A 13,438-nucleotide genomic window follows, 5' to 3' on the forward strand; every position below is an offset into this window, starting at 1 on the left:
GTTTAAACTAAAGTGGCACGGTGATGGGAACCAAATGAGGAGGTTAGTGGACAGTAAGGAGGTAGTAACTAAAGCCTGTAAGGAACTAGAAAATGAAGTCAGCGTGACTAAGGGGAAGAGTAAGCAGGAAGCAGATGATGAGCACAAAAGGACAGGTGGTCTGAGGTGCATTTGTTTTAATGTGAGACATGTAGTCGGTAAGGCAGATGAACTTGGGGCTTGGATTAGTACCTGGGAGTATGATGTTATTGCTATTACTAAGACTTGTTTGAGGGAAGGGTATGATTGGCAACTAAATATCCCAGGATATAGATGCTTCAGGCGGGATAGAGAGGGAGGTAAAAGGGGTGAAGGATTTACATTACTGGTCAGAGAGGATATCACAGCTGTGCTGAAGGAGAGCACCATGGAGGACTCGAGCAGTGAGGTATTATGGGCAGAGCTCAGAAATAGGAAGGGTGAATGTTGGGGCTGTACTACAGGCCTCCCAACAGCAAGCATGAGATACATAAACAGATTATGGAAAGACGTAGGAGCAACAGGATGGCGGTGATGAGAGACTTTAATTTTCCCAATTTTGACTGGGATTTACTTAGTGTTAGAGGTTTAGATGAAGCAGAATTTGTAAGGAGCATCCAGGAGGGTTTTATAGAGCAGCATGTAAATAGTCCGACTCGGGAAGAGGGCATACTGGACCTGGTGTTGGGGAATGAGCCCGGCCAGGTGAATGAAGTTTCAGTAGGAGATTATTTTGGGAATAGTGATCACAAATCCATAAGTGTTAAAATACTCATGCACAATGACAAGAGTGGTCCTAAAGGATGAGTGCTAAATTGGGAGAAGGCCAACTATAGCAAAACTCGGCAAGAGTTGGGGAATGTGGAATGGCAGCTGTTTGAAGGTAAGTCCACATTTGACAGGTGGGAGGCTTTTAAAGATAGGTTGATTAAAGTGCAGGACAGACATGTCCCTGTGAAAATGAGGGATAGAAATGGCAAGATTAGGGAACCATGGATGACAGGTGAAATTGTGACACTAGCTAAGAGGAAAAAGGAAGCGTACACAAGGTCGAGGCAACTGAAAACAGATGAAGCTTTGGGAGAATGTCTGGAAAGTAGGACCAATCTGAAACGAGGAATTAAGAGGGTTAAAAGAGGTCGTGAAATATCTTTAGCAAATAGGGTTAAGGAAAATCCCAAAGCCGTTTATTTATATATAAGGAGCAAGAGGGTAACTAGAGAAAGGGTTGGCCCACTCGAGGATAAAGTAGAGAAGTTAATGCGTGGAGTCAGAAAGTAGGTGAGATTCTTAATGAGGACTTTGCGTTTGTTATCACTTAGGAGAGGGACATGACGGATGTTTAGGTTAGGGATAGATGTTTGCTCTAGGTCAAGTCGTCATAAGGAGGGGGGAAGTGTTGGGTGTTCTAAAAGGCATTAAGGCAGACAAGTCCGCAGGTACAGATGAGATCAAATAGAACACAGAACATAGACATTACAGCACAGTACAGGCCCTTTGGCCCTCAATGGTGCGCCAACCTGTGAAATCAATCTGAAGGCCATCTAACCTACACAATCCATTTTTGTCCATATGACTAATAGAACATTGACATCTAGCTAGTACCTGGTATACCTGGGATCTACCCCAGGTTACTGAGGGAAGCGAGAAAGGAAATAGCTGGGGCCTTAACAGATATCTTTGCAGCATCCTTGAACACAGGGGAGGTCTTGGAGACAGGAAAATTGCTAATGTTGACCCTTGTTTAAGAAGGGTACCAGGGATAACCTAGGTAATTATAGACCGGTGAGCCTGACATCAGTGGTAGGGAAGCTGCTGGAGAAGATACTGAGGGACAGGATCTATCCCCATTTGGAAGAAAATGGGCTTATCGGTGATAGGCATCATGGTGTTGTGCAGGAAAGGTCATGTGTTATCAACTTAATAGAATTCATTGAGGAAGTGACAAAGTTGATTGTTGAGGGAAGGGCTGTAGATGTCATGTATATGGACTTCAGTAAGGTGTTTGATAAGGTTCCCCATGGTAGGCTGATGGAGAAAGTGAAGTCGCATGGGGTATAGGATATACTAGCTAGATGGATAAAGAACTGGCTGGGCAGCAGGAAACAGAGTAATAGTGGAAGGAAGTTTCTCAAAATGGAGAATTGTGACCAGTGGGTGTTCCACAGGGATCCATGTTAGGACCACTGTTGGTTGTAATACACATAAATGATCTGGAGGAAGGTATAGTTGGTCTGATTAGCAGGTTTGCAGGTGACACTAAGATTGTGGGCGACACGGTGGCACAGTGGTTAGCACTGCTGCCTCACAGCGTTAGAGACCTGGGTTCAATTCCCGCCTCAGGCGACTGACTGTGTGGAGTTTGCACGTTCTCCCTGTGTCTGCGTGGGTTTCCTCCGGTTTCCTCCCACAGTCCAAAAATGTGCAGGTCAGGTGAATTGGCCACGCTAAATTGCCCGTAGTGTTAGGTAAGGGGTAAATGTAGCGGTATGGGTGGGTTGCGCTTCGGCGGGGCAGTGTGGACCTGTTTCCACACTGTAAGTAATCTAATCTAATCTAATTGGCAGAATAGCAGATAGTGAAGGGGACTGTCAGAGAATACAGCAGAATATAGATAGATTGGAGAATTGGACAGAGAAATGGCAAATGAAATCCAGACAAATGCAAGATGATGCATCTTGGAAGATCTAATTCAAGAATGAACTACATGGTAAATGGAAAAGGCCTGGGGAAAAAAGATGTACAGAGAGATCGGAGTGTTCAGGTCCATTGTTCCCTGAAGGTGGCAATGCAGGTCAATAGAATGGTCAGGAAGGCACATGGCATGCTTTCCTTCATCGGAAGGGGTATTGAGTAGAAGAGATGGCACCTCACGTTACAGTTGTATAGAACTTTGGTTCAGTCACATTTGGAATACTGTGTACAGTTCTGGTCGCCACATTACCAAAATGATGTAGATGCTTTGGAGAGGGTGCAGAGGAGGTTCACCAGAATGTTGCCTGGTTTGGAGGGCACTAGCTATGAAAGAAGGTTGAGTAGATTAGGGTTATTTTCATTAGAAAGATAGAGGTTGAGGTCTACAAACTCATGAGAGGTGTGGATAGCAAGAAGCTTTTTCCCAGAGCGAGGGACTTAATTACTAGGGGTCATGAGTTCAAGGTAAGAGGGGAAAAGTTTAAGGGAGATATGGGTGGAAAGCTCTTTACGCAGTGGCTACCTGGAACACATTGCCAACGGAGGTGGTAGAGGCGGGCTCAATAGTGTCATTTAAGATATATCTAGACAGATACATGAATGGGCAAGGAGTAGAGGGATACAGATCCTTAAATAGGCAGCAGATTTAGGTAAAGGATATGGATCGGCGCAGGCTTGGAAGGGTGAAGAGCCTGTTCATGAGCTGTAATTTTCTTTGTTTTTGCATCAGTTCTGAAGGATCTTCCATCAGAAAGTGTCTCCAAAAAAATCCATTTGAGGGAAATGTCTATACTTTATTTTGATTAGTGTTGAAAATACAGTTTCTAATCCCAAGCTAAAGATCTGGGCCTATACGTATTATATAAATAGTCGCTGCATTAAGAGGTGTATTATGAACCAAAGCAATATCCCGCATGTCGTTTTTCCTCTTGTAATTTGAGAATGATGAGTTATAACATAAATTTCAAACACTTGCTCGTGTTGGTAAATTGTAATGAAGTAGTAAAAAATTTACAAATGGATATGGTGAATGGGCCAAAAGTTGCCAGATGGAAGTTTAATGTAGGTAAGTGTGAGATTATCCATTTTGGTTAGAAGAATAAAAGCACAACTTATGATCTAAATGAAGAGAAACTTCAAAATGCTTCATGCAGAGGGTTCTGGGAGTCTTCATCATGAATTGCTGAAAACTAGTGTGTAGGTACAGCAGGTAATAAGGCAAATAAATTGCCATTTATTGCTAAAGGAATAAAGTATATAAGTGGGGAGGTGCTGTTGCAATTATACAAGGCATTGGTGAGAGCACACCCGGAGTATTGAGTACAGTTTTGGTCTCGTTGAGGAGGGATATAGTTGTATTGGAGGCAGTTAAGAGGAGATTCACAAGATTAAACCCAGAGTTGAAAGGGCTATGTTTTGATGATAGACTGAGCAGTTTAGGCCTATACTCACCAGGGATTAGAAAGATGACAGGAGATCTAATTGAGGTATATAAGAGGCCGAAGGGAATTGACAAAGTAAACATAGAAGGGATGTTTCCTCAACATCCCTTCTATGAGATCTAGAGCAACAGGTCATAGTTTTATGCTAAAGATGAGAAATGACTTCTCCCAAATGTTTATGAATCTGTGCAATTCCCAGAGCGTGGTTAATACCAGGACACTGAATAAATTTAAGGAGGACATTAGTCATTGGTTGAAGGATTATGGGGAGCAGGCAGCAAAGTGGATTTGAGGCTCAGATCAGCCATGATCATATGAAATGGCAGCAAAGGCTCGAGGGCCTAAATTGCCTACTCCTACTCCTATTTCTTACGTTGGTGTTAATTGTGTATGACCAATCCCAAATACCATCAACAGTGCCACAAGTTCTTTATACCCACAGAATGGCATTCCAACTGGAACTCTATCAACAAACACATCGAGTTAGACCACATCTACCACCCCCTGAGAAAAGGAACAGAAAGTGACTTCACCACAGGAAATGACATCACTAACCCAAAGGAACCCAAACATATAAAAATAGAAAGCAGGAATTTTCAGCAGTGCTTCGCCTGAGGCCCACTGAAGATGTCATCTAGTAGGGTAACTAAACGTCTGGAAATGAACCTTCCAGCTCAGCAAGCAAACCTACATCCAAAATTTCTAATTCATCTCCTCTAACTGCAGCTATACATCATGGCACCATTATTCATTGCTAGAATGACGTTTGAATAATTTCCCCAGCAATCACATTTGGAGACCTCACTGCTGTACATGACTGGGGTCAACTCTGATCACTTAATGTGTATGTAACTAGTCTCCAGTCACTGCGTGTTGCTGGAGGTATCATCTGGCATTAACCAGGGAAAGCTTGCAGTGTTTGTGTTTATCACATCTTTATAAAAGAATTTTAAAACTAGATTTTGCAAATGGTCTCTGTTTCCTGGAATATAAATTGCTCATTCTGAATGCTGTCCTAAGTCCCAGTCCCTCCCGAGAGTTTTCCGTATAGTCAATCGTGATTCTGCACAATTATGTTGCCCCAGCACTGCATCGGATGACAGATTACACAGTCTTGACTACACAGCTCAAAATGCTCTCGCGAGGCAAAGCCTCAATAACTGTATTACTGGTCCACATGGAGAAAGTTAAAAAATTTCACATACTCACTGAATTCTTAATTCAATCAATAAACATTCTGCAGACTTAAATTCTAGTCCTGCATTCTCCAAAATAGCCCTGTTGCACAGAATCAGATTACCCCACGCTCAGGCTCTCAGAGCAGTAGGAATTCACCAGCAGCGTATGAGATATGGAAGTGATATTGTCTGCTACAGTTAACACAATTATGTACTTTGTGTACTCTTTGCAGACCCAGCCTGTCCATATAGGCAAATTAGACATTTGCCTGGGGCAATACGTTTTAATAGATGCCAAATTCACCATTTCGAATGCCAAGTTAATAAAGATTAAATTTTATTCTGGACTTCTCATTTTTCTTTTATATTGGATATTGGAGGTCAGTCCTTTCTCTATGATAGTACCTGAGAACAGCAATCACCAGCAAGTAATACAAACTACATTGCTAAGATAGCGAAGGCTGGATTTGAAAAATGAATGAGGGGGGAATGTTGGCGAGAGATCAGAAAAATAGCAGATGAGGAGTATGGCAAATGCAAAGAGGTGACAAGAATACACTTATGAGCTGACTTTGCATTCCTGTGTGTCTCTGAAGCAATGAGGGAGCCACATTAGAATTAGATTTATTGTCATAGGTATTCAAATGAATGCAGTGAAAAGCTTACAACTCATCATCTACAGCACCATCTTAGCTACAAATGTACCTAGTACAAACTCTTAAGGACAAATTCTTGGGGAAAATAATTTAGAAAAATTTAAAAAATAGTCCAGCATTACAGATCATAGGAATAAATTAGAAAAAAAAAACATTTCAGAATAACAGACTTTCCAACCCAGTCCATGCCAGCACCTAGCCTCTAGTCCATGCAGGGCTTTACCTGGAAGCTGGAAGTCCACATTGAGGCTGTGAGTTAACCAGAAAGATCTAAAGAGGGGGCTAAGAAGAGCCAGGAGGGGACATGATAAGTTGTTGGCGGACAGGATCAAGGAAAACCCTAAGGCCTTCTATAGGTATATCAGGAATAAAAGAATGAGTAGAGTAAGATTAGGGCCAATCAAAGATAGTAGTGCGAAGTTGTGTGTGGAATCTGAGGACATAGGGGAAGCACTTAATGAATACTTTTCATCAGTATTCACTTTGGAAAAGGGCAATGTTAGTGAGAATACGGATCTACAGGCTACTAGATTAGATGGGATTTTGGTTGACCGAGGAGGTTTTAGCAATTTTGGATGATCTGAAAATAGGTAAGATCCTGGGCCAGATGACATTTATCCTCGGATTTTCTAGCAAGCCAGGGAGGAGATCGCAGAGACTTTGGCTTTGATCTTTATGTCATCATTGTCGACAGGAGTAGTGCCAGAAGTCTGGAGGATAGCAAATGTTGTTCCCTTGTTTAAGAAGGGGAGTCAAGACAACCCTGGTAATTATAGGCCAGTGAGCCTTACTTTGGTTGTGACTAAGATGTTGGAAAAGGTTATGAGAGATAAGATTTATAATCATCTGGAAAGGAATAATTTGAAAGGGGATAGTCAACACAGTTTTGTGAAGGGTAGGTCGTGCCTCACTAATCTTACTGAGTTCTTCAAGAAGGTGATCAAACAGGTGAATGAAAGTAAAGCAGTTGACATGGTGTATATGGATTTCAGTAAGGTGTTTGATAAGGTTCCACACAGTAGGCTATTGCTCAAAATATGGAGTTTCAGGATTGAAGGTGGTTTAGCATTTGGATCCGAAATTGGCTAGCTGAAAGAAGACAGAGAGTGGTGGTTGATGGGAAATGTTCATCCTGGAGCTCAGTGCCACAAGGAGCTGTTTTGGGGCCACATCTGTTTGTCATTTTCATAAATGATCTGGACATGGGTGTAGAAGGATGGGTTAGTAAATTTGCGGATGACACTAAGGTGGACAGAGATGTGAATAGTGCCAAAGTATGTTGTGGGTTACATAGGGACATAGGGAAGATGCAGTACTGAGCTGAGAAGTGGCAAATGGAGTTTCATGCGGCAAAGTGCGAGGTAGTTCACTTTGGAAGAAGTAACAGGAATGCAGAGTACTGGGCTAACGGTAAAATTCTTGGCAGTGTAGATGAACAGAGAGATCTCAGTATTCAGGTGCATAAATCCCTGAAAGTTGCGATCCAGGTTGATAGGGTTGTTAAAAAGGCAGATGGTGCGTTGGCATTTATTGGTCTGGGATTGAGTTTGGAGCCACGAGGTCATGCTTCAGCTATACAAGACACTGGTAAGGCCACACTTGGAGTATTGCGTACAGTTCTGGTCACCGCATTATAGGAAGGATGTGGAAGCTTTGGGTTCAGAGGAGACTTACTAGGATGTTGCCTGGTTTCGAAGGAAGGTTTGATGAGGGAACTGTTTTTGTTAGACAAAAGAAGGTGAAGAGATGACTTAAATTGAGACGTATAAGATAATCAGATGATTAGATAGGGTGGACAGTGAGAAACCTTTTCCTCAGATGGTGAAGGCTAACATGAGGGGACATAGCTTTAAATTGAGGGGTGATACAGATATCAGGGTAGTTTCTTTACTCAGATAGTAGTAGGGGCGTGGAACGGCCTGCCTGCAACTGTAGTAGATTCGGTGGCGTTAAGGGCATTTAAATGGGCATTGGACATACATATGGATAATAATGGAACGGTGTAGGTTAGATTGGCATCAGATTAATTTCACAGGTTGGTGCAACATCAAGGGCCAAATGGCCTGTATTGCGCTGTAATGTTCTAAGTTCTATTTTCACAAATAAACACAACGGAATCTAGGAAGAATTGGAATGAAACTTCAGACCAATCAAGGATCTTGAACTCAGAAAATAGCTTAAAACGACGTTGGCCCAATGTGCCCTCTGAGGCAGGTTTTGGCTTGGTGAAGCTAGCTGTCTCCAGAAATTATTCCAAATCTACTGTGCAATCCTCAGAATTCCCCGAATCAGCCGGGACTGTCCACAAATCTACCAACGTTACAGAATATTCAATCTAGCATTAGTTATCTAAAAGCACAAAGAAAAGGCTGAAGTTCCCATGTTGCCTATGTTCAACATATTGCTCAGCCTAATGATTAATCGGTATGCCATTTGGATGGTCTACTTTTAACCGCAATGGCATCAGACAGCATGGCACATCTGGTCTTTGTTAAACTGTATTCCTGAGGCACATTCAGATGTCACCTTGTACATGTAAGTCAAAAATACAACTTGAACATTAATGACCAATTATGATATTGACTTGATTGACTGTGGAACATTGGTCAAGACATCAAAACTCTTTGTCCCTTTTGAATAATGCGATGATATTCCTAAATACTGACCTGAAGGGGTAAACTGAGTGGAATTTGAAGGGCAGCAACTTTACTAAGGCAGCATCCTCTTGTTCTTGGTGATATGTTAAATGGTGACTTCCTGATTCAAAAACAAGAGTCTTACCAATGAGCTAAGCTGACACCTCAGATGAATGATATTGGAAGGATGGACTGGGGAGGTGGAATAAAAAGGTCAATGAAGGACTCAAATTGAAATCTGAATTGACAGAATTAGGTCAGCTTTCAAAGACATTCTTACTTATTAACAAAATCAGCAATAATTTACAATAAGTCTAGATGCACTCCAGTAAATATTAAAATAGAGCCAGCACATGTAAGTATACTTGCTCAGTAATGCAAAAATCTCCACATTTTGAACATCCTCTGCTTCCTTTTTTGCTGAACTTTCATTCCAATCCCACCACTGAAAAGAATTTTCTGTTATTGTTCAGAAACTAATTCCCCAGAATGTTTGATCTGAGTCATATTAAATGGGCCAAGTAGTATAATTGTTAGATGCTTAATCCCGAAATTCAAGTATTGTTCTGGGAACCCAAGTTATACCTGGAATTAAGAGTTCAATATTGTGTGCAATTATACATGTAGTTTTTCAAATCACTGGCTTTCATTCACAGAAAGGCCAAAATCCACGTCAAAATAGAATTATAATTAGACCATTGTAAACAAAGAAGAGTCTTATCCTTAATAATCTCAGGCCATCAACGTTAAGCTCATTACTTATTCTCCAATTTTAAATAAAGCCTGTTTGAGCAGTGCAACTGAAAGAAGAGTCTAGATTCGTCCTCTGACGAATGTCTCAAAGTAGTGATGGCCTTTTAAAAAAAATACAGATTCAGCATTGTAGGCCAGGAAATTGTGGATGCTGCTGCTGGACAAAAGCCAGTTGGTAGTGCAATCTGACTACCACCAACACAACCCTTGAAACAAAACACTCTCAAGATGGCAAATCTGACAAAATGCAAGAGCAAACCAAAAACCCAGGTCAAAATGGGTTCCACACTGTAAGTAATCTAATCCAATTGCATCTAATCAAAATGTTCTCATTTCAAGAGTCTCCCAAGTTAGACTGCCTGTTGCTCTACATCTGTACAAATTCCAGTTCAAGGTATCCCCAAATTAATGGAATAGAATACAATATTCCTGCACAACCCATGTACCTTCCTGAACTTCTCCATCTGCTTGTATGTGTCAGGATCCAATTCCTGAGAGACATCCTTCATCCAGAGTAGTGCCCCCCTGTACTCTGTTCGAGACTGTTCCATCCGGTTCACTGTGAGGAGAGTATCAGTGACTGCTCGTTGCCGGAATGTTTCCACTTCCTGCTCCAGTCGTACTAGAGGGGCGCGCAGTGCTAACCTGGAATGGGCAAAGGCAGAAAGTGGACAGATTGCACAACATCAGGCATATTTAGAATATCAGTATTCAGGGAATGGCAGAGGGGATCATAGGAAAAACCAACATACTGTTGCTTTATCTGATATTCGTAGTACCCAGCAGTGAGATCTTCAACCACTAGTACTTCAGTCTAGCTCCAGGCATTACATGTGTCTGGGTCTGGCTGCTCCTCGGTGCATACTATAGGCATTTAAAATATTATATATTTCACTAAATTCTTAAGAAACAATGCTCAATGCAACCCTTGCTGTTCTGCATTGACATCCCTTTTTATCAAACATGCAACCAATTTCAGCACCAGGTTAAATTTATCTTCCCTGCAAATCAGCACATCTGAAAGACTCCCAGAACCCCACTGCAGAAACAGGTTTCTCAAATGATTTTGGTCTGAAATGTTTACACAACTGTGGATTCCTCTAATTCAGTATCATCTGGGAATCTTTCCATTGCGCGTACTGTAATTGCACTAGAAATAGTCACCCCCTACCCACTAAAACATAATGGGGAGCTTGAAGCTCAAGTCTTCAACTTAAAAACATTGCATATTCAATTTGTTCACAAATACAAATTGCATGCACCATTATCATCAGAGCTAAAATTAAATAAAATGAACATATATCCACTAATTATTTTATTTCTCAACCAACAGCATACACATGGAAATCAGGTGAGACAACTTGGGTGAGCCTGAGGCCTAGTGAGTAAGTGTACCTTTGCTTTGCAGAACCACACAGGGCCTTACTGGTGGCATTCATCATCCTGCCAGCTGGGGTTTTATCTTGTTCACTTTGTGCCTTCAGAAACATGCCCAGCTCATTCTCCTCCTGGGATAGAGCTGCAATGGATAAGTTAAACAGCCATTACTATTAAAAACACAAAAGAATCGTCGAGATAAATGGTCAGAGAGTTGTCCTTACAAAAAATAAATTCTAACTTAGACAGAAAGAGGTGGAGAAGCTCAATAGCAACTATGGGCTGAGAATCAGAGTTAATATTTCAAGTTCAGTCACATCTTACTGCAAATATCCAGAAGCTGCAGTATTTCACTTTTATTCTAATTTAGGCTCCTTAAACACAGCAAAGGAGTTTCAAAGGGTTTTAAGAAAAAAAAGGCACTAAAGATGACAATACTGGGTTTATGACCAAAAGCATAGTTAAACAGAGTATTAAGGAGGATCTTAAAAGAGATGGGTTTTTTTCCCCTCAGCATTTGATGCCTATCCCTATTTGCCCTTGAACAAAGTGGCTTACTCTGCCATTTCAGATAGTTGACTACTGTAGTCATATTACCATTATGCTAGGTTTGGGGGCATTCAACAAGACAATTTAATTTGATTTAAAAAAAACTGCAGATGCTGGAAATCTGAAACAAACTCTGGACAGGTTGGACCGAAGAGTGTGTTTCCATGCATTACATCTCTATGACTCTATAATTCTGCTTCAACCATTCTCACAGGCAATGAGTTCCAGGTTCCCACCACCCTCTGAGTGAAAAGGCTTTTCCTCACATCTTCCTCACCTTCCGCCCCTTGCCTTAAATCTAGGCACGAGGTCATTGATCCCTGCATCAAGGGGAAAAGCTTCCTCCTGTCCACGCTATCATAATTTTAAACATCTCAATTGTGACTCTTCTCAATCTCCTCTAATAGCCCCAGTCTGTTCAATCTCTCCTTGTAAATGAAACTCTCCAGCCAGACAACATCCAAGAAAACAAAAACAGAAATTGCTGGGAAAACTCAGCAAGTCAGGAAACATCTGTGGAGTGAAAGCAGAGTTAATGTATTGAGTCCACTGACTCTTCATCACTGGGCTCTAAACATTAACATTGATTTCTCTCCAATGATGCCTGACCTCTAGCATCCGCAGTTCCTTGGCTTTATTCTGTTAACATCCCACAAAATCTCCTCTGCGTCCCCTCCAATGCTATCACATCCCTCCTACAAGTCCTTCCAGGACTGCACACAATACTTTAGCTGTGGCCTCACCAATGTTTAACAGTTCCTGCTCTTAAACTCTATGCCTCGGTTAATAAACACAATATCCCACGTGCGGTATTAGCCAATTTACCCATCAGTCCTGATACCTTAAGGGATCAGAGTACATGCACCCCAAGGTCCCTCTGATCCTCAGCGCTTCCCAGGGTCTATCATGTATTCCCTTGCATTGACTATCCTAACCAAGTACACCACTTCACATTTATCCAACTTGAATTCCATTTTGCTACACATCGGTTCATCTGATCAGCCCATCTAAATACTCTACACTATTCACCATCTAACCAATTTTTGTATCACCTGCAATTCTCCTACATTCAATGTAGGATATCTTAAATGCCCTCTGGGCTATAAATGTTACCCTAGCCAACAACATCTACACTGAATGTGAATGAGTAAAATGTTGAAGCTCTTGAGAGGTGAGCGTTCACTTCACATGTGATCCAGCCAGAGTTGACAAAACCCCTCCTGAATCAGGCTTGGACAAGCTTAACCCAATTTATTGTGGCTATGGATGGAAATATAATTTGCACATAGCGTCAATCCTCCTCAGGTAGCTTGGTGTGGGAGATAGAAACACAAGGCACGGAAACTTACTTTTGGAGTAAGTTAGGCAGTTGTAGCAGAGGAGAGAAACCTTTCACTCTCTGACTTACCAACCTGCTCCTGACCCAACAGTGTATGCCACAAATGATGAGTGCCTGAAATAGAAACTACTCAGTTCTTGCTATTACCAGTGTGAATCTTACCAGTTGGAGACAATAGTTTCAGAACCATTAAAATTAATTTTTCAATTGTATTTGAAAACGAATCTTCAAAGTGAGAATGTTAGCAGTAGAGACTGGAACACTGGGTTTCATTCACGCTCGATCAGTGACAACCACTTCCAGATCAGGTACAGCATGGTTAGCAACACAGACTAAAATTCGCCATGGCTCTAGCCTAAGTGGACATATTTCCACATCTTACAGCAGTGGCCCTATGGCCTTCCTCAGACTGACTGCCAATTCAATGCTGACCACTCCCAAATCAAAGGCAATTTTGATCAATTGGTACCAGGATTCAGACTGCAGAAATCCATTTCATGTCTTCTAGGCAACTTAGTGGTGTCATTGCATAACTACCAATTCAGAGACCCAACTCATCCAGTTCACTAATGCCCTTCAGGGAGGGAAATTCCCATCCATACCTGGTCTGTGCTGCATGTGACTCCAGATCCACAGCAATATGACTGACTCTTCACTGTCCTCTGAAATGGTCCAGAGAACCAGATTGTACTAATCATGTAAAAGGAAGAAACGACTGAAACCAGAATAATCACCTCGCTTTGACTAGTCACGTCTACACCAAGCGGACTGCATAATTCAAGAACACAGTTCATCA

At 41.6% G+C, this 13,438-nt stretch overlaps 1 protein-coding gene across 1 annotated transcript in view; it reads right to left on the bottom strand.

Annotated features, from left to right (window-relative positions):
• The window catches only part of LOC122551458 (islet cell autoantigen 1-like protein), a 103,212-nt gene that overhangs the window by 55,424 nt on the left and 34,350 nt on the right, over positions 1 to 13,438 (bottom strand). Inside the window, exons 5-6 of the mRNA XM_043693391.1 lie at positions 10,773 to 10,896; positions 9,824 to 10,022 (exon numbers count right to left, since the gene is read on the bottom strand). Of these exons, the coding sequence (XP_043549326.1) occupies positions 9,824 to 10,022; positions 10,773 to 10,896 (323 nt within the window). The remainder of the gene's footprint in view (positions 1 to 9,823; positions 10,023 to 10,772; positions 10,897 to 13,438) is intronic.

This window comes from Chiloscyllium plagiosum, chromosome 7 (genome assembly GCF_004010195.1).
Source record: "Chiloscyllium plagiosum isolate BGI_BamShark_2017 chromosome 7, ASM401019v2, whole genome shotgun sequence".
In the NCBI taxonomy this organism is placed as follows: domain Eukaryota; kingdom Metazoa; phylum Chordata; class Chondrichthyes; order Orectolobiformes; family Hemiscylliidae; genus Chiloscyllium; species Chiloscyllium plagiosum.